Here is a 21479-nt window from a genome sequence, read left to right as displayed (position 1 = left end):
ATTTGTGCCTTACTTAAAGAAACAATTAAAGCTAGATTTATATTAAAAAAAATAAAAAGAAAGCCAACTATCAGGAAGGTTAGGAACTTGGAGAGGGGAGGAGGGACAAGTGAGGTTTTGCTTGAGGGAAGGAAAGGAAAAGAGAGAATATAGGAGTCTGACCAGGATTGATAATAGTCAATATGGCATTTCAGGTAACAGCTGTTAGCGGTCTTCGCACCCTTCAATGGCAGTTCCTGTCCTTTTGCCCCTGGCAAGCTGTGTGGTTCCCACATACATGCGTATGCACTCAGGATGCTCCAAGACAGCGTTTTCAAATTCTCGCCTAGTTAATACAGGAGAGGTTATTATTGTAGTAATGCTAATTGAAGTACCGAAGGACTAAAATTACAAGAGCATAAGAGTAATATAATATAAATCAGTGATTCCCAACCCTGTCCTGGAGGACCACCGGGCCAGTCGGGTTTTTGGGATAGCCCTAATGAAAATGCATGGGGCAGATTTGCATGCCTGTTTCCTCCATTATATTCAAATCTCTCTCATGCATATTCATTAGGGCTATCCCAAAAACCCGATTGGCCTGGTGGTCCTCCAGGACAAGGTTGGGAACCGAGGATATAAATGACCTCCACAAAGATAAATCAAGTAGCACGTATACAATGAAAGTAACTTGTACACTTGGCATTAAGCTTTTGATATAAGATTTTATACAGTTTTCTGAATTCCGTACATAGTGTTTAAAAAAAAAAAAATTATACAAAGCTTGTTTTCTGCATTACTCTGTCAAAATTTGACCAATTACAATAAACTTTGGGATATATCATCCTGAATAAATTTGCAATAAGTCTACACCTAAATGGTATTCAGATGCCATCTTGCTCGGGGTGCCAGCACTCTTCCTCCTCCCCTTCCCACTCCTCCCCCTGTCGCGCACACCCCTCCCCTTTCCCCCATACCTTTTAAACTTTGGTGCGAGCAGCCACCAACTTCCAGGCCCGCATCGGCTTCGGCGCTCTCTCCGACATCACTTCCGGGATCCGCACCTAGGAAGTGGCGTCGGAGAGAGCGCCGAAGCCAACGTGAGCCAGCAAGTTGGTGGCTGCTCACACCGAAGTTAAAAAGGTACAGGGGAGGGCAGGGAGAGGCACCACTGCCCCGGGCGCTGCTCACCCTCGCTATGTCACTGGGAGGATCTGATATTTATTATGCGTTTTGTAGCAGGAGAAAGGTTGCAGTTCTAATAGACGGGTGCAAGTGTATCTAGAAAAGAGGTGGTGGAAGAGGGTAAACATAGAATATGTTTTGAAGAAATTGTGAGACATGGGCTCAGCTGATCGCCAGTCAGGATGCGGCAGGGTCCGATCAGTTTGCATTGAAGAAAACATTGTGATAGGTGAACAATCAGGTAATGAAATGGTGGTGTTTAGGTGGGGTGGCCGGTGTGAGTGTAGGCTTCTTGCATATTTGTTCAGGATGATATATCCCGAAGTTTATCGAAAGTGGTCATGTTTTTGGCAAACTTATGCAGAAAACAAGCTTTGTATAGTTTTTCAAACTCGGCGTAGTACAGAAATGCACATTGGGTTTTGCCTGAACTTTCTTTGAAATTTTGGGGAGTATCAATAATGGAAGAATGCTGGGTTTCAGTGTGGCATTTCACGGGTTGCCATTCCTTTTCAGAGTGAACGCCTGCGTGGATGTGGTGGTCTCTGGTGTACAGTTGCTGCAGGCTCTGGGCCTTGCCCCTGGCCAGGGGAAGGATCATAAGGTCCTCCGTTCTGAACAGGATCTGATGGAGACCTTTGTGCATTTCATGAAGAGGGGCGCGGCTGCCGAACGCTTTTTTAGCGAGAAGCAGATCTTTCAGCAGATTGCAAGAGCAGCTGCGCAGTACCCAGGCGCTGAGGTAAGATGACTTTGGTAGCGCTTTTCGTTGGTGCCATGGGCAGTACTGGTAGCGGGGAAAGTTTCTCATTGCTTGCAGGCTGGTTTGTCAGGTCCAGAAATAGATCCAGGAAATGCCAGATGAAACTTTTTCAGCAGAATATATGCAGGCCATTTACCCTCTGTCTCGGTGCTACATCCAGAAATGTTTGAAGCGATTCTTAGATTGGTGGTGGTAATTCAGATGATAGAATGAAGATTTTATTTAGATTAAAAAAAATATTTTTGGAGTCTATCGGTTTCCTCTTCCTTGCCCTTCCACTTCAGTCAGAACTGTTGGATTATAGCACCCTAAGGTTCATAAACATATTTTTAAAAAATATAAACTTTTTTTTTTTTTTTTAAATCATATTAAAAAAAAAATAAAAGTATATACAGTGGTGCCTCACACAACGAACTTAATTCGTTCCAGGAGCAAGTTTGTTATGCGAAAGGTTCGTTATGTGAAACGCGTTTTCCCATAACAATACATGTTAAAAAAAATAATTCGTTCTGTAGCATAAAATATGCTAAGATGACATAAAAAAAGATAAATTTTTGGTTATTAGTTTTATTTAGATACATCTAACAACATAATTGTTTTTTAAAACAACACACATTTTTTAAATTTAAAGACAGACTAAGTAGAGTCTAATTTTACAGTGAGAGAGGGCAGAGTCTCAGCGGCAAAAACTGGGACTGTTCATTTTTTTTTTTTCTAGCATCGGGGAAGCGGCGAGAGTAGCTCCGCCCCCCCCCAACGCATCAGCAGTAGGCGCCGGGCCCCTGCGAGCCGACGGTCCGCCACTGCACAGGGAGCCAGGCGGAGAGAGGGCAGTTAATAGCAGTGCCTGCGCGGAAGGATGCAGCTCGGGCGACTTCGTTGTGTGAAACGAAGTTCGTTGTAGGAAGCAAGACATGAAGTTCGTTGTGCGCAGCGTTCGCTGTGCGAGGCGTTCGTTATGCGAGGCACCACTGTATATATATATATATATATATTTTTTTTAAAAGCACCCTAAGGACCTTTTTTGCAAGGCCACAGTAGCGAGTCCCAAGTGGCAAATGCAAGGCAGTCTATTCAGTTCCTATGGGCTGCGTTACTTTGCTTTGTAAAAGGGCCCTAAAACTTACAGCCAACTCTGTTTTTAACCCTTCCCCTGCTCCTTGTTATTCCAGTGGCACTACTTGGAAAGACCACACAGATTGCTTCTTTTTGTGGAACCTGAGTCAGGCTTTTAGGTTTTGCAGTTGCATTGGACTCATTTCCCTTTCAGTCTCTGGGTCTTCCACAGGAACAGAATGCCTATCTCACATGGCACAGCACTCCCACCATCAGAGTACCCTAAAAACACTTGTGTGCCTCACAGTGAGAAGACTTTATAGAATCCGGGTTTTAGTCCGCTTCTAAAATGGGAAAATAAGCATTCTATGAACTTGCCACACCTTTGTCCCATCCCAGACCCTTATCTCCTGGTCATTTGCACATACAGTGTTCCCCCGGTCGTTCGCAGTCGGCGGTTTGCAATCCCGGTCATTCGTGGTATTTTCCGATCGCGAACCGCCAACAAGGAGAGGACAGCTGGAGAGAGCAGCCGTAGCGCCGGCGAGTGCAGGAAATCACTCATTGTATGCTCCAACTGCCTCTTCCTGCACTAAGTCGGACTTTACCAATCAGGAGCTGCTTTGACATGCAGCTCCTGATTGGTAAGGCCCAACTTAGAGCAAGAAGAGGCGGTCGGAGCATACAGCGAGTGATTTCCTGCACTTGCCGGCGCTCCAGCTGCCCTCTCCTGCCTCTCCCGCTGCCCTCTCCAGTCTCCCCCAAGAAAAACAGTATTCACGTTTTTTCAAGATTCGCGAGGGCTTCTGGAACTTCCCCCCACGAATATCGGGGTAGTACTGTACTTGGGTTTGATACATGCATATTCCAGCTTTGTAGAATGGGGGCTTGGACATTAGTCACTTTCTCACAGCAATGGTCACAAGTCACCAAAAACAAAAAAAAATGTAGGTTTAATGAATTCTGTTAGAACAAACAATTTGTAATGCAACTGTCCAAACCCCCCCTCTTTGTATGTGAAAAAATAAAAAAAAAGTTACAGAAGTTTAAATATGGAACTTTTTCAGACTGCTTAAGGACATGAAGAGTCAGTCATTCTCAACATTTTGGATCTGAGACTTCAGTCACCTTTTCCCAGAGACAGTTACATTTATGCAAGAGAAATGTTTAAGTGCCGCTCATGCATGTATTGAATGCAAAAAGGTCTTGGGGCAAAATCGTGTTTTAGCACAAGCTTGTCAGAACTCAGTCCTTGAGGGCTGCAAACAGGCCATTCATATTTATTAGGAATATCCTGAATGCCTAATTTGCTTGCAGCCCTCAAGGACTGAGTTCTGACAAGCTTGTGCTAAAACACGATTTTGCCCCAAGACCTTTTTGCATTCAATACATGCATGAGCGGCACTTAAACATTTCTCTTGCATAAATGTAACTGTCTCTGGGAAAAGGTGACTGAAGTCTCAGATCCAAAATGTTGAGAATGACTGACTCTTCATGTCCTTAAGCAGTCTGAAAAAGTTCCATATTTAAACTTCTGTAACTTTTTTTTTATTTTTTCACATACAAAGAGGGGGGGGGTTTGGACAGTTGCATTACAAATTGTTTGTTCTAACAGAATTCATTAAAGTTTGATCCTGTATTGACAACGAGGAATCAAGTGCGTAAGATGGTTGGTGTTTTCTTCAAGCTGAAACTAATAATGGTTTGAAATATTATCTTAATGTTGAGAATTTTAGATTGCTTCTCCAAACACTAGATGAACAGTGTGAGGGGCATAATCAAAAAAACCGTCGTAAGTCCCTTTTTGGCCTAAGGCCTTAAACGTTGAAAGCAGAAGCAGGGAAAGTGTCCATAACCAAAACAAACGTCCTTGTGTTGGACGTGTTGGGCTTATGCGTTTTTTGGTTCATTATGGGGTATAAGTGTAGATGTCGTGGGAGTGTACTTGTAGACGTCGTGGTTGGCTGGGCATTTAAAAAGCTGAAAGTAGAGGCAGGCCATAACCAAAACAAACGTTTTTAGAGACTTCTGTGCAACTCTACTAGGCATTCCTATAGCAGGTGCTGATGTTCCAGAGACAGGTATGTACATTTTTATTCCAATTTTTATGGCGGTGTGAGGGGAGTGTCAGTGATCACGGGGGGAGTGTGTGGGGGGGGGTGTCTTTACTTTGTGTCTGCGGTGATTATCTGGTCACTTTCGATACCTTTTGGGCACTTAGACCTAGTTTTAGATCGCCTAAGACACAGTGTATAAGTTCCGTCCAGGCAGCCTCGTAAAACTTTCAATTATCCCTGCAGTAAAACTAAGTCTAGGTTGGCCCACGTCCTGCCCAAATCCCACCCTCACCACTCCTCCAAAAATGCCCCTTTCAGCTCTGGGTGCGCAGCGGCATTCAGAGGCCTAAAATGTCCCTGGATACGTCTAAAAAGCTATTTTGATTTATCGGCACTTGGACGATCTGTCTCTTAGGTCGTTCAAGTGCTAACTTGGGTGTCAGGTCAAAAGCGCGCCGGGACAAAGGCGCGGCCAGACATTTGAGCGCAGCGCGGAGGCGCACGCCGCTCAAAATTACTGTTTTTAGGGCTCCGACGGGGGGGCGTGGGGGGGAACCACCCCACTTTACTTAATAGACATTGCGCCGTGTTGTGGGGGGGTTTGGGGGGTTGTAACCCCCCACATTTTAATGAAAACTTCACTTTTTCCCTGTTTTTAGGGAAAAAGTTAAGTTTACAGTAAAATGTGGAGGGTTACAACCCCCCAAACCCCCCATAACGCCAGCGCGATGTCTATTAAGTAAAGTGGGGGGGTTCCCCAACAAAACTCCCCGTCGGAGCCCCTAAAAACTGTAATTTTCTTCAGCGCGCGCCTCCGTCTTGCGCTCAGTTGTCGGCGCGCGCCTTTGTCTTCCACACCGTTGTCTATGAACCCCAACTTAGACGGGTTTTTAGATGTATTTCCATTTCGATTATGAGCCCCATAATATACAGTTAACAGGTTACATTTGCCGTAGTTACAGTACAAGTTTTTTCAATGCAAGTTTTTATCACACAAATCAATCATCAGTTAAAAAAACCTCCTATAATACGTGCACAGTTTAATAAATTTAACTTGAATAATTAAAGTCTGTACTTTAGCTTATCTGCACTTGGCAACAAGGTAAACTATATTGTAGAAAAGCATTAGCATCGTATCTCTGTTTGAATGTTCTTTTTTTTATTATTATTATTTTTATTAATTTGCAATATAACACAAGTAAAACACTTGTTACAGAGATACAGAAAGTAAAATTGTCAAACTAGGAACAATTATTAACAGTGGAATTCAAATATTTTCTTTCTTAGACCACCATTAGAGAAGGGAGGGGATGCAATAAATCCATGGAGAGGAATACAACAAAGAAATTATTTATAAAGAAAGCTGACTACGAACAACAAACCCATTCAATTATTTTATCCAGCTGATCATCTAATCTATAAATCTCCAGAAATCTTTTTAAGGTCTAGAAAGGCTCTCAATCGTGATGGTAGAAAAAAGGTATATTTAACCCCCAAGTAGCGGATCAAACATTTACAGCAGTGGTTCTCAACCCTGTCCTGGGGGACCCCCAGCCAGTCAGGTTTTCAAGATATCCCTAATGAATATGCATGAGAGAGATTTGCATATAATGGAAGTGACAGGTATGCAAATCTTTCTCGTGCATATTCATTAGGGATATCTTAAAAACCCAACTAGCTGGGGGTCCCCCAGGACAGGGTTGAGAACCACTGATTTATAGGGATACGCTAATAAGTAGGAAGCCCCAACTTTTTAGTTTCATCATAAGAATTATTTCCTTCGGTCTTGTGTAATCTTTGATATATCCGGATAAATCCAGATTCTTTGCCCAGAAAAATCTTGATGGGAATTTCGGAAGTAAAGTTTCATTACTAAATTCAGGTCCTGTTCAAATACAAAGGAGACAAGGAGTGTCCCCATTCCAACATAGCAGATAAAGTCTTTCTCGATTACCAAATTTCCCTCCTCAGCAGCCTTAGTAACAGCACTTGGAATATAATATATCTTATTAAAAGGAGGAATAGCTTGTTGAGGAATTTTAAGGATCTCAATTAGATATTTTTTTTTTAAGTAATCAACAGGATTTAAGGTTGGTGATTTAGGAAAGTTCGGTACTCATATATTGTTTGAATGTTCTAATATAGGCTCTTTAGGTGTTCCATTGCTAGTACAGTGGTACCTCGGTTTACGAGTGCACCGGTTTGCTAGTGTTTTGCAAGACAAGCAAAACATTTGCAAAATCGGTGCCTCGGAAACCGAGCATGGCTCGATTTACGAGCACCCCCCCCCCCGACACGATCCGAACACTCCCCCCCCTCCCCCGACACGATTGGGCACCCCCCCCGCCGCTTCTTACCCTCATCTGGGCACTCTTGAAGATCGGCCCTCGTCTGCTGGGCCTTGAGCATCTGAGCATGCTCAAGGCCTGCGAGTTCACGTTCTGAATGTGAACGTGAACTCGCAGGCCTTGAGCATGCTCAGATGCTCAAGGCCCAGCAGACGAGGAGTCCAATCTTCTAGAATGCCCAGATGAGGGTAAGAAGCGGTGGGGGGGTGCCCAATTGTGTCGGGGGGGTCGGTTCGTGGCGGGGGGTGCCGGATCGCAGGGGGGGTGCCTGATCGCAGGGGGGGCCTTCGAGGGGAGCAATGTCGGTTCTCGGTGGGGGGGGGGGGGAGGAACGCATCAAAGCGAGTTTCCATTATTTCCTATGGGAAAACTCGCTTTGATAAACGAGCATTTTGGATTAAGAGCATGCTCCTGGAACGGATTATGCTCTTAATCCAAGGTACCACTGTATATTGAAGAAGCTAATAGTATGATTCAGAGATCAAGTATTGTCCATACTCACAGGGGCAGAGCACATTCTTTGTCTGCCAGTAGGAGAGGTTAGACTGTGAATTTTCCACAGGAAGATCTTTACCTTCATATAGTATATTACTGCTTGTCTTGCTCTGTTGTGAAATATATATTTTTGTCTGTGTTTTATTCTGCAGCATTACGTGGGAGGAAATGCTGCTCTGATAGGACAGAAACTGGCATCAAATCCCAATCTGACAGTAAGTATCCAAAGGGCTTGATTCTGAAATGTTGGCTGATAATACTCGGTAGGACAGCCAGGCATGGGTCACCGCCTAGCCACTGACCAGGATATTAGAGGAAGCTTGAGGGAATGGGGCTTGGTACCTAGTATAGCCAGGGTTTTGTTATTGCAGCAACAGAACTTTGCACATTCGCAGTTGGCAATGTGAGTTTTGGCTAGAGGTGCTCATAATCTAATCCAGGGGTCTCAAAGTCCCTCCTTGAGGGCCGCAATCCAGTCGGGTTTTCAGGATTTCCCCAATGAATATGCATGCACATAGATCTCATGCCTATTCATTGGGGAAATCCTGAAAACACGATTGGATTGCGGCCCTCAAGGAGGGACTTTGAGACCCCTGATCTAATCTGCATCCTAACCCCATCGTATTGCTACCATCCCCTCGCCTTTCCCGTTCCCACACCCAACTTTGTATTTAAAAGGTTTGCAAATTGAAATAATCATGAAGAGGTAAATTCTGCTAAGGCCTGCCTAACTTAATTGTTTTAATCAACTTTACGTGGCACGATAATTGGTTATGCCATTAAAAGCTGCTTTAAACCAATTAAAAAAAACAAACCAAAACCTAGGTGCCTCTAGCTACTTCCTGGAACTGGTGGCTAACACCTTGGCTCCTAGCAGCGCTTAGTGATGCCGCATGCCTAAGTAGGCATGTTTATGGGCAGAGGTGACCTTAAGTGTCACTAAGTACTGCTAGCTGCAATTCTGTGATGAACCTAGGTGCCGGAAATGACCTGGCCTACATTACCAGCGCCCAAATTCACTGTTAGGCATCAGTAGCTATGATTCTCTTAAGTGATGCCTGAAGGTAATTGACACGCAGCAGACGCCATTTTTCTAGCTGCCACTTATAGAATCGGCCCCAGAGTTCATCCTACAACATGTTAAAATTTAACACACAAAATAGGCTCTTATTAACACTGACACCTCTCTGTTTTTATTTTCTTTTTTTTTAACACGATGGGTTGGTGTTTCAAGTTTCTAAATTCAGATGAGCATGGGCCCCCGTCTCCTCCTGTTCTCATTCACTTCTGATCCATCCTTTCCTATCCTCACAGTATTAATGGATTTTATTTTTTTTTTGTAACTAATACCGTGAATTCCCATGGGATTCCCATTGTCCCTGTCCTTGTGCACACTTCTAGTGGCGACATCTTGTGTCACTTAACAGTATGTGGTTTTAGTCTAAAGATCTTTCTATGTTTTGTTGCCAGGTTCTCCTTTGTGGCCCGATTGGTCCTAAACTCCATGAACTTCTTGATGAGCGCATTGCTGTCCCCCCAGCATCTCTGCAGGAAGGAGATGAGTTCCATCTTATCCTGGAATATAAAGCAGGTACTGCCAGCTTGAGATCACAAAATATCTTTCCAGCTGCAGTGTAGAATAGAAACATAGAAACATAGAAAGATGACGGCAGATAAGAGCTATAGCCCATCAAGTCTGCCCACACTGTTGACCCACCCTTTTAAGTCTACTGACCCCCTTGATTATAATTATACTGCCATTCTATTGACCTGCTCTTTCAGGTCTATACCCCAGTGACCCTATTCCTTTGCTTGACCCTCGTAGGGATCCCACATAGGTATCCCATTTATTCTTGAAGTCTGAGATGCTGCTGGCTTTGATCACCTGCACTGGAATAGAAACATAGAAAGAATCCCCTAATGTGTTCAGTGACGGACTTGAAGGAACTTGTCCTAGTTATGCGATGGTGGAGAAATGTATTGATAGGAAATCTATGCCCTGACACTTGAAGAGCTGCCTGTATAGCACAGTTCTAGCGACTGCCAGTATGGCTGTTAAGGAAGCTGCATGTGTGGCACAGTTTCAAACCTGTCTGTGTGACATCAGATGTTCCAGCTGTCTCTGGTACATTGGATGAACATTTGGAGGGAGTGTGTGGTGCAGTGGTTAGAGCCAGAGCCTCAGCACCATGAGGTGGAGGGTTCAGATCCCACACTGCTCCTGGTGACTCTGGGTGAGTCACTTAATCCCCCATTCTGTATCGCCTGTTAGGCTGGTATAGTCCTTACGAATGGGTAATATACCTCACTGCTACCAGCAGGTGGAGACTGAGAACCAAACTTGTATATTAGGATAGACTCCCCCCTAGCAAATCCAGTCTATCTCAGTCTCCATCAGCAGGTGGTAAGACTAATTCAGCTCCCCTCTTAGTACTGTTGGAATTTGTTTTGGACTCCTGGGGTTCCCCTTTTGTGCCAGACGGAGCTTGGACGGGTCCTGTTTGGGGATCCATTCGACCTCGGGGGGTGTTAAACCCGGCAGGTCTCATGCTGGGTCCCTCCCCCACCTTCCTCCACCTCCCCCTAATTTTTGTAAAGGTGCCTCAACATAAGTGCATATAAATCTACATATACAGACGCAGATAGTCCCCAAAGGCACTGTCACTTAAACAAAATACAGCTAAAAAAATACAAACGTTTGGAGAGTTACCGTGGTCTTTATTCTGCCTGACTGGTCTGATGCTTTCTTATTGCCAATTCTTTAAATTGATCACCGCAGACTATCTTTTGATGTTTCTGCTTTTTCTTTTTATATGCCCTTGCTCCTGTTCCTGATGCTTGCCAGCAGGGTTGTTCAGGAACATTTCTTTGGATGCTGAATAAAAGCAGCATATACACAATCACTTGCAACAGAGATGTTCTGGTCTGTTCTATAGAAAACTCAGTACAATTCATTTGTGAAGATCAATGATTCAAAAGTAGTGGGCAGCTCATCTGAAACACCGAGCCTTCAGACGACTTTGACTTTATATTTAATGATATGACCCAATTATGCCCATAATTCAGTGTACAGTAGGTACATTCTTTGCATTGTGCTACTTTGTACGCAACCTTATATTTTTCTTGTTGCCAGGTGAGAACTGGGGAGCAGTTCATGCTCATACAGCTAACCGCTTTATCTTCTCCCATGATATGTCCAATGGAGCCATGAACATGCTGGAAGTATTTGTGTCCAGCCTGGAGGACTTCCAGCCGGATCTTGTGGTCCTCTCTGGACTGCACATGATGGAGGGCCAGAGCCAAGAAATGCGTGAGAAGCGCCTTAGAGAAGTAAGTGCTCCATACAGTTGCCTCCTACAGATTTCATGTAGTCTACACAGCAAGATTAATCTCTCATTGAAACAACCTAGAGTCTTCATTTTCGGAAAGATTTCCATCTTACTGCAGGGAGAATTTAATCAGCAATCATCTAGAGCAGTGGTATTCAACCCAGTCCTCAGGGACCACTTGGCCAGTTGGGTTTTCAGGATATCCACAATGATTTTAAATGACATAGACTTTGAAAACCTGACTGGCCAGGTGGTCCCTGAGGATTGGGTTGAATATCAATGATCTAGAGCATGGATAGAATTCAGGCCTCGAGTGCTACAAACAGGTCAGGTTTACAGGTTATCTCTGAAGAATTTTCATGAGAGAGATTGCATTCAATGAAGGTAGTATCCATGCAGATCTCTCATGCATATTCATTAACTCAAATTCTTAAAACCAGCTATTAAATATTTAATACAAACAAGTATTATCTGAATCAATTCAATTTTAATCTTATCTCCCACAGTTCATTTCATTACAGTACTTTTACAACTTACCAATACTTAATTTATTAATAAATATCAGAATAATTTAGTCACTGAACCCAATCCCCATCACTCACACTCACATCCCAACTTTCACACACATACTACAGTCATTGTGATTACTTTTATCCAACACTGGATCTTGGTTAGTTCATGAGTTCATTAGTCCATGATCATCTAGTCAGAGAGGCTTCAAACTGAGTTGCACAACAGTCTAGCACATGAAAATCACAGTTTCTTAAACACAATCGGCAGGCCTCCCTGTCCTCATGATGGTCCTGTTCTTCAATTCATAAAGCATTCAGCTCAACACAAGACTGTTTCACCTCCTGGCGTCTTCAGGAGCTGTGTGGGCAAGGCTCACCAACATCTCAACTTCACCAGTAAACTAAGCATGACTCGAGCAGGGACCCAGGGTTCGGCACAAGCTGATTTCCTGGTAGACAGTGTGTTTCCTGCTTGAGGCCTGAATTTCTGATCTATATTCATATCTGTCTAAACCCACTCTTCCCATGTCCCTTCCCATTTGGTGATTGTCCAACCTGTGTATAGAGTGGCTCCATCCAGACCATCAGACCGCCTAGCAGTGCTATAGAAACGATTAGCACTAGTAGTAGAACTCTCTCACCTTACTCATGTATCTTGAGACATGGCCATTTAGTGTTACATGCCATTCATATCTGTCAGCAACACAAAAACTAACAACATTAGAATAACAGGACAACAAAAGAAAAGTCAAAAGTATTTATACCAAGCCCTGTGTCAAAAATGGTTTGGAAATTTATGTATATAGAAACTATTGTGGGGGGGGTTTCAGTCATCTTCAAAGGGCAAAGTTACTCTGTTTTTGATTTGGATAACATTTAACGGTTCATAGACAAAACCGCCGAAGACAAAGGCGCTCGCCGACAACTGAGTTCAAGACGGAAGTGCGCGCCGAAGAAAAAGAGTGTTTTTAGGGGCTCCGACGGGGGGTTTTGTTGGGGAACCTCCCCCCCCACTTTACTTAATACAGATCGCGGCGGCATTGTGGGGGTTTGGGGGGTTGTAACCGCCCTCATTATACTGGAAACTTAACTGTTTCCCTGTTTTTTAGGGAAAAAGTGAAGTTTTCAGTAAAATGTGGGGGGTTACAAACCCCCAAACCCCCCACAACACCCCCACAATGCGGCACGATCTGTATAAAGTCGGAGCCCTTTAAAACAGTCATTTTCTTCGGCGCGCACCTCCGCGTTGCGCTCAGTTGTCTGCACGCGCCTTTGTCCCGGCGCACTTTTGACTTGACACCCATTTAACACTGGACAGAAATTTTGGAAAATGTAAGTGTTCATATAATGGAGGTATATTTTAGACCTGTGATGTTCTTGAGCGTGACAAGGAGTGTAGTTGCTGACCTATTAAAAAAATGAAGTTTCCTTTCCTCCTATTATTATTTAATTAAAAAAAAAAATTTATAATGAAGTGCAGGAGAATTCTATACATGGCACTTAAAATTGTGTAAGTAATTTAATTATCCTATTCGCGCTAATAATTGGGTGCTAGCATTGGTATTAATTTTCAACAATTTGGATTTACACACAAGCATCTTGCTAAGCACTATTCTAAAAAGATGTGTGTTCAAATCCTTTAGTGTGCAACTGAAAAGGGATGTGGCTAAGGGAGGGGCTTGGGATGTACACTGGAGTTCAGTTGGTGTAAAACCTTGCACCAAAAAGTTGAGCACGGATCCTGGCATTTTGCACTGTTCTATAAATGGTGCCCAACTTGGGTGTGTAGTTTACAGAATAGCAAATCAGTCACAAAAAAACAGCATATCTGCCTAAGCAACAAGAAGAAGTAAGCAGCTGACATGCTTATATCTGAGAAAATCTTTCTGAAGCTATTGGCCGTTTCTTGATTATTTCTTTCATCCCTTTAGGCAGTGATTTCTCTCTCTGATATACCCAGCAGCATCCCTGTTCACTTGGAATTGGCCAGTATGGTAGACCATGACCTCATGAAAAATATTATGTATCAGGTAATGACAACCATTCTGCTGTATCTTTTATTTTCTCTCCCCTTTCACCTTAGACAATTTTGATTCTGTATGACTTGGGTTTCCCTCTTTCCAAGGCAAGGTTATAGATAGGTCCCAGGATATCTTTTAGAGTTTTGTATATTAGTTTCTCCCAAATGTTTTACAGTACTCCCCCGATATTCGCGGGGTTCCGTTCCAGGAACCCCCACAAATCTCAAAAAACCGTGAATATGGTTTTTCATGGGGGGAGCTTGAAGAGGGCAGCGGGAGAGGGCAGCAGGAGAGCAGCCGGAACGCCACGAGTGCAGGAAATCACTTGCGGTACGCTCCGACCGCCTCTTCCTGCACTAAGTCGGGCCTTATCCAATCAGGAGCTGCGTGTCAAAGCAGCTCCTGATTGGATAAGGCCCGACTTAGTGCAGGAAGAGGCGGTCGGAGCTTAACACGAGTGATTTCCTGCACTCGCGGTGCTCCGGCTGCTCTCTCCTGCTTCTCCCACTGCCCTCTCCTTGTCGGTGGTTCACGGTCGGAAAATACCGCGAATGACCGGGACCGCGAACGACCGGGGGAACACTGTATACTGGTGTGCATATTCAAACCTTTTATTTTTTTCTATTATCCAATATTAAACAGATATAAGGTGCATGTAATCCTATGTCAAGGATTATAGTCTGAACCAGTGTTGTGATTTTGTTGATGAGCAGGATTCCGTCAGTCACAGAGGTGGGCAATGCCTTCTGGTGCTGAGAACAGAAATGTTGTCCTAGAGCAGTGTTTCTCAACTCAGTCCTAGAGTTTTTGACCTAAGGGCCACCGCGTGGGCGGACTGCTGGGCACGACGGACCACTGGTCTAACCCAGCAGCAGCAGTTCTTATGTAGCCCCTTGCCAGTCGGGTTTTCAGGATATCCACAATGAGTATGCATGAAAGAATTTTGCATATAATGGAGGCAGTGCATGCAAATTTATTTCATGCATATTCATTGTGGATATCCTGAAAACCTGACTGGAAAGGGGGGCGGGTACTCCAGGAATGAGTTGAGAAACACTGTCCTAGAGTTCAGAAAATAGTGTGAAGTTTCTGAGCATGTGTGCACCATCCTGCACAGCAGTCTTTTGAGTTCTACAGTTTTGTGCTTTCCACTCTGTCAAAAGTATTGAAAACAAAGCTCTCACTGTTTTTTATTCTTTTTGACCACTCTCTTTTCTCCTAGTCGTTATCTTGTTCTTTCATTGTGTTTGGAACATTTTCAGAAAAACAGTTTGAGTTCTCTCCCTGCCTGCAGATTGGAGGATTGATCTAGAACTGATGTTTGATTTCTTTGGGCTCGGGTCATAATCAGGCAGACGGCAAGCATTGCTCTAGAACAGTGATCTTTGCTCATTTTTAAGTGAGAATCGTTTTGGGTCCAAAAGGGCTGAAGAAGAGCCGACAAATATCTTCCTGCTTAGGGCCATGACGCCAATTATGTTGCTTGACATTCATTCCTACTAGAACACCTGGCCTCAGTCACGTGTAGAAAGAGCTACATCAGGAAGCTGAATTTTGAAGTCATTTTTTGTTTGTATTTTTCTATTGCTGTTAGTGCAGTGCTTAAGTCCTCTGACACTGCTTGGGGGCGTCTTTTTGATCCAAGGGGTGGTCGGAGGACTTAGGCACTGCACTAACAGCAATAGAAAAATACAACCAAAAAATGACTTCAAAATTCGGCTTCCTGATGTAGCTCTTGCGAAACACAGACTGTGTTGGAGCAGAGACACACTGTCTCGGATAAGTGCTCAATCTTTAAATTATATAGATAATGTAGCGCTCATGTAATGTGCCATGATTAAGAACTTAAGCACAGTGTCGGCGATTCCGTATCGCTGTTAGGCACCTTTTGAAGTATTTATGAGCATATTTAAACTCAAGAAACAATTCAAAAAGTCAGCCATACAGCGGTTCTAAGTTTTGTTGATTTAAGAGTTTGCGATAGGTAAAGGGCTTTTGCATTTGTTCTACATCCATCTTTGGCATTAACTTTTAACATTCAACTTTCTTCCATTTTTCTGCTTCCTTCTATAATTTATCTACTTTTCCATGTCTTCCCTTCCCATCTATCCATGTGCACTATCTCCTCTCTCTTCCCTTCCCTTTCATTGATGTGTTCCTTCTCCTCCCTCCTTCTCCCCTATTCTCATCTATCCATAAACAGCATTTCTTCCATCTCTCTTATCTTCCCCACCCCTACCATCCTTGTGCACGCTGCTTCCTTCTATAATTTATCTACTTTTCCATGTCTTCCCTTCCCATCTATCCATGTGCACTATCTCCTCTCTCTTCCCTTCCCTTTCATTGATGTGTTCCTTCTCCTCCCTCCTTCTCCCCTATTCTCATCTATCCATAAACAGCATTTCTTCCATCTCTCTTATCTTCCCCACCCCTACCATCCTTGTGCACGCTGCTTCCTTCTATAATTTATCTACTTTTCCATGTCTTCCCTTCCTATCTATCCATATGCACCCAGTCCAATAGTTCTAACATTCTTCAGAGTGGCTAGACTCTTATGACCCCCCATCCCAGGTTGAGTAACAATAAACCCCCCAACACTCCACCCCCTATCTGTTAACTAAAATAACATACCATACCATAACCATCTATATCGCAGAGTCTGTTCTACTTTTATAGAGTATTCAAAAGCAAGCTGCAGCCTGAGAAAGGATGTAGAATCGTAGGCACCAACTGGGGGCTGTAGTGACGGGTATAGGCTTGCAGGCTGTTCAGCCAAGGGATCGGAATAGGAGTTCATTGCACAGATTTTAGCATCCAAGCATCCTTGTAAGCCTTCAAAAGCACTAGAGAAGCAAAGGCACCTAAACACTGATCTGAATTAAAGTGCTACGTCATATATCTTGATTTCCAAAAAGCCTTCGACAAGGTACACCATGAGCGCCTACTGAAGAAACTGTGGAGCCACGGGGTGGAAGGGGATGTGCACAGATGGATCGAAAATTGGCTGGCGGACAGGAAGCAGAGAGTGGGTGTAAAGGGACACTACTCTGACTGGAAAGGGGTCACGAGTGGTGTCCCACAGGGGTCGGTGCTGGGACCGCTACTGTTCAATATATTCATCAGGATATTGGAAACAGGGACCAAGTGCGAAGTTATTAAATTCACGGATGACACAAACTCTCCAGCAGGGTCAGAATTGTTGAGGAATGCAATGAACTACAGAGAGACCTGAACAAACTGAGTGAGTGGGCAAATAGATGGCAGATGAGCTTCAATGTAGAGAAATGTAAGGTCTTGCACATAAGGAAAGGGAACCCCATGTATAGCTATACAATGGGAGGGAGGGTACTGGGGGAAGGCAACCTAGAAAAAGACCTGGGGGTATTGGTGGATAAATCAATGAAGCCGGCGGCACAATATGCAGCAGCCTCGAAGAAAGCGAACAGAATGCTGGGCATTATCAAAAAAGGTATCACTACCAGAACCAAGGAAGTTATCCTGCCGCTGTATCGAGCAATGGTGCGCCTGCATCTGGAGTACTGCGTCCAATACTGATCGCCGTACCTTAAAAAGGATATGGCGATACTCGAGAGAGTCCAAAGGAGAGCAACAAGGATAATTAAGGGCATGGAGAACCTTTCATATGCCGAAAGGTTGGACAAGTTGGGGCTCTTTACCCTGGAAAAGCGGAGACTTAGAGGGGACATGATAGAGACCTATAAAATCATGAAAGGCATAGAGAAGGTGGAGAGGGACAGATTCTTCAGACTAGTGGGGACAACAAAAACATGAGGTCATTCAGAAAAATTGAGAGGAGACAGATTCAGAACAAATGCCAGGAAGTTCTTCTTCACTCAGAGGGTGGTGGACATTCTAGAGCTCAGATTGTGATGTCATAATTCCTCATTTCACCAATGCCTAAGCTCTGTCCTCATCTGCACAAGCCTAAACACTTTAAAATCATAAGTAGCAACATTCTAGAGCTCAGGTTGTGATGTCATAATGCCTCATTTCACCAATGCCTAAGCTCTGTCTTCACCTGCACAAGCTTCAAACATTTTAAAATCATAAGTGTTCAAGGCTTGTGCAGCTAAGGCAGAGCTTACAGGAATGGGACAGGGACTGTGACAAAACTCACTCGGACAGGGAAATTGAGTTCCTACGGGGATGGGGACAAATTTGTCCCCGTGCCAATCTCTATCTGCTATTTCAATAACAATATGCAAAAATTGTGAAACCACTTGTGCACTGCCTGGGTTGTGCCCCTGAGTCCATCTACATGTGAGTAACTTAAAAGTACATGCATAATTCCTGGGGTAATTCTATAAACACCCTTCCTTATCCTTGAATTTTTTTCTTAAAAAGATTCCTGTATATATTCCTGGTAGGAAGCTCCAAAGAGGAGAAATCTTTAGAAAAGAAAGCTGCATGGTGAGTGAATTCTAAATGGCTATTCTATACAGGCTGGATCCTCATGAATTGTGCGCCCACTGATTGGATCCGGCGCTCGAGGTTTCCGTGTTGCTTGCATTGTGCGCACATGTCACCACGTGCACTCTACATCTTGAATATTCTAGTAAAGTTCTGGGAGTCATCATTGACTCTACACTTTCCTTCAACGACCACCTCAACTCCCTAGTAAAAAAATGTTTCTTCAGCCTTCACATGCTGAGAAAAGTGAGATCCTGTTTCCATCAAAAACACTTTGCCGTCCTTGTCCAATCCACCATCCTTTCCAGACTGGACTACTGCAACTCTATCTACCTTAGCCTAACAAAGAAAAACCTTCAAAGACTCCAGCGGATTCAGAATGCCGCTGCTAAGCTTATCTTCGCAAAAAAAGCAAATTCGATCACGTCTCACCGCTTTTATCCAAGCTCCACTGGCTTCCGATTATCTCCAGAGTCCACTTCAAATGTGCCTGCCTCACTTTCAAGATCCTACACGGTATTCTCTCTTCCTTCATTCCTCTTTCTTGGAACTCCTCTAACCCCAATTCTGCCAGATCCACCCAAAAACTAAAACTTTCCTTTCCTTCTCTAAAAGGCGTTTCACTTGTAGAAAAATTAGGTTCTTCCCTCCTTTTCAGAATCACTCAGCTCTGGAACAACCTTACCTCCCCTCTTAGGAATCTGAGCTCCCTCCAACTCTTCCGTAAACATCTGAAAACCTGGTTATTCTCAAAAATGTAACTCCTCCTCCCTCTCTGGTTATTCTAGTCCTCTAAATTTTCTCTTCATTTTGCCTCTTCCCTCTACTGGAGTTCCTTTCTACCCTAACTCTTGTTAACTGTGTCGAGCTTTACGAATGTAGAGATGATGCTGTATAGAAACCTAAGGTTTAGATTAGATTAGATTAGATTCTCTTGGCAAAAATCCAAAAAGCAAACCATGAACTTTAGAAAATTTTGTTAACTTCTTGTATCCAGTTCTGTTTAAAAAAAAAAAAAAAAAGAAGGTACTTTTCCAACTAGAAAAATTCTCTTAAATCTGCCTTGCCGGATACGATATTCAAATCAGCAATTCAGACCTCTTTTAGCCTGCTAATTGGACTAGTCCACAGTCGGTGACTTCAGTTGATTCAGCTGTGCCAGCTAACTTGTTTTTGTAATATTGGCAATGCATACTTTCTTCTTTATAATTGTGCTGCTTCTGAACAATGGATAAACTATGGGTAAACTCAGCAGCTCAGCTTAGGAGTCACCCATTTGTGTGTCTGACATAATCCAGCATGTCAACAGGAAAAGCATTGTTTGTCATCTGTAAATGGATGTTTTCCATAGACAACAGGACAGATGAGGCACACAATCCCTCTTACCTCCCTGAGATCTGTATTTTTTTTTCCCCTACAGCTATGGAACTACACATGCTCAAATATTATACTCTGGGAGAGCTGTTTCATCCAAGTTTCCAAGTTTATTCAGGTTTTTGATTAAACGCTTGTTCAAAATGCAAAGCGATTTACAAAATATTAAAAAATAACATATAGACAAATAAATAGTTTGACAAACTGAACATACTTGGCCAAGATAACAAATCTACTAGAGATCAGACAAATAAGACGTACATGACCAATAACAAGAACATACTGGGTAGGTGGAACTGTAGAGCCCCTAGGAACAAATAGGAAGGGGGGGGGGGGGAGAAATACAATCGTTATAGTAAGAAAAAAGAAACAATTAAGGTAAATACAAAAGGGAGTTGGTAAGATAGGAATAAGAGGCAAAAAAAAAAAGAAATTGTGGCACTTTCCCCGGAGGTGTATGTAACCATTCAACATTATTAAGAATCATGTGGTCAGCTGAAGGCATCTTTAAAAAGAAAGCACTTTAGGCTGCTTTTAAATTTTTTGCATATCTGATCAGTTCTGCTGGCTGAAGAGCTTCTGTCACGGGTGAAAAACAATGCTTTTCTTTCATTCTCTAAGACATGGAATTATATAGTCATTCTATAGTCCTAGAAATCGAATATATAAATTTGTATGATTTCTTTCTCTAATGCAGAGTTTCTCAATCTAGTCCTCGGGCCATGCCCAGCCAAGCAGGTTTTCGGGATATCCACAATAAATATACATGAGATAAATGTGCATGTACTACCTCTACTCTATTCAGATCTATCTCATGCATATTCAGTGTAGCTCTCCTGAAAACCAGACTGACTAAGTGTGTCCTGAGGGCTGGGTCGAGAACCCTTGCTCTAATGGTTTCTCATTTGGGGGGATCTGATTCAGACTGAATATGGATTTCTAGGCTGGATAGTCTAAAATGGGCCTTCAAGAATGACATGGGACCTGAATATCCACACCCCGTCCCTACAAATTCTGTCACTGTCCCATTTCTGCAAGCTCAGCCTTAACTACACAAGCCTCAAACACTTATGATTGCAAATTATCCGAGGCTTGCGGGAATGGGACAGAGCTCACGAGGATGGGAATAGAGAGATCCTGCGGGAATGGGGACAATTTGCCCCCTTGTCATTCTCTAAGCTGCCATAATTGTGCTCCAGGAGAAGCTGTGCATGACACTCCAGATGTCAGATTTAAAGCATGTAGGCCAGAGGTTGGCAGCATCTGGTATTTCCCCAGCATGGCACTCTGGCTGGATTGTGGGCTAAGCAGGCAGTGGCTGAAGGCAGACTTGCTGGAGGAGGTCCTTTCCCCAGGCACGTCAACAACTCTTTGGAAAGCGTGAGGTTTGTTTGGTGCTGCCAAAAACATTGGCCCACTGTATATGTTTTACTAGGGTTGCGCATAGATGTATAGGCTGCAACCCAGAGAGGGATGAAAATCTAAGTGAGTTCTTGAGATGATGGCACACAGTGACTTAATGATTTATGATTTATCTTTAATCTTATCTATTGTTTTGCCTTTTGTCTTTGTTTTGTTCTATTTCTATCATTTAAATTTCTCCAGAATTCTACTGTTCAACGGCTCCCCCTTCTGCTTCTATTCCTTTCTTTCCTCTCTTCTACCTTCCAAAGTATTTAGATCAATGCTGTCTTGTTAAAATGTTTATTTTATTTTTATTTTTCCTCTAACTCTACTTTTCACTTCTCTATTACCCTCCAGGTACTTTAGTTAGATTGTGAGCCTTCGGGACAGTAAGGGAATTTTTCAAGTACCTTTCTTATTTCTAATCTTAATGTATATTTTCTGTAAACCGCTTAGAACCTAACGGATGTAGCGGTATATAAGAAATAAATTACATTACATTACATTACATTAATGAAAAGGCCG

At 43.2% G+C, this 21479-nt stretch overlaps 1 protein-coding gene across 2 annotated transcripts in view; it reads left to right on the top strand.

Annotated features, from left to right (window-relative positions):
* The window catches only part of ADPGK (ADP dependent glucokinase), a 36983-nt gene that overhangs the window by 11715 nt on the left and 3789 nt on the right, over positions 1-21479 (top strand). For both annotated transcript variants that reach the window (XM_033921100.1, XM_033921101.1), the window contains exons 2-6: positions 1681-1906; positions 8036-8098; positions 9354-9474; positions 11017-11213; positions 13656-13754. In XM_033921100.1, the coding sequence (XP_033776991.1) occupies positions 1681-1906; positions 8036-8098; positions 9354-9474; positions 11017-11213; positions 13656-13754 (706 nt within the window). The remainder of the gene's footprint in view (positions 1-1680; positions 1907-8035; positions 8099-9353; positions 9475-11016; positions 11214-13655; positions 13755-21479) is intronic.

Source organism: Geotrypetes seraphini, chromosome 14, assembly GCF_902459505.1.
Source record: "Geotrypetes seraphini chromosome 14, aGeoSer1.1, whole genome shotgun sequence".
NCBI classification, from domain to species: Eukaryota; Metazoa; Chordata; class Amphibia; order Gymnophiona; family Dermophiidae; genus Geotrypetes; species Geotrypetes seraphini.
This window is presented reverse-complemented; position numbering and strand designations above follow the sequence as displayed.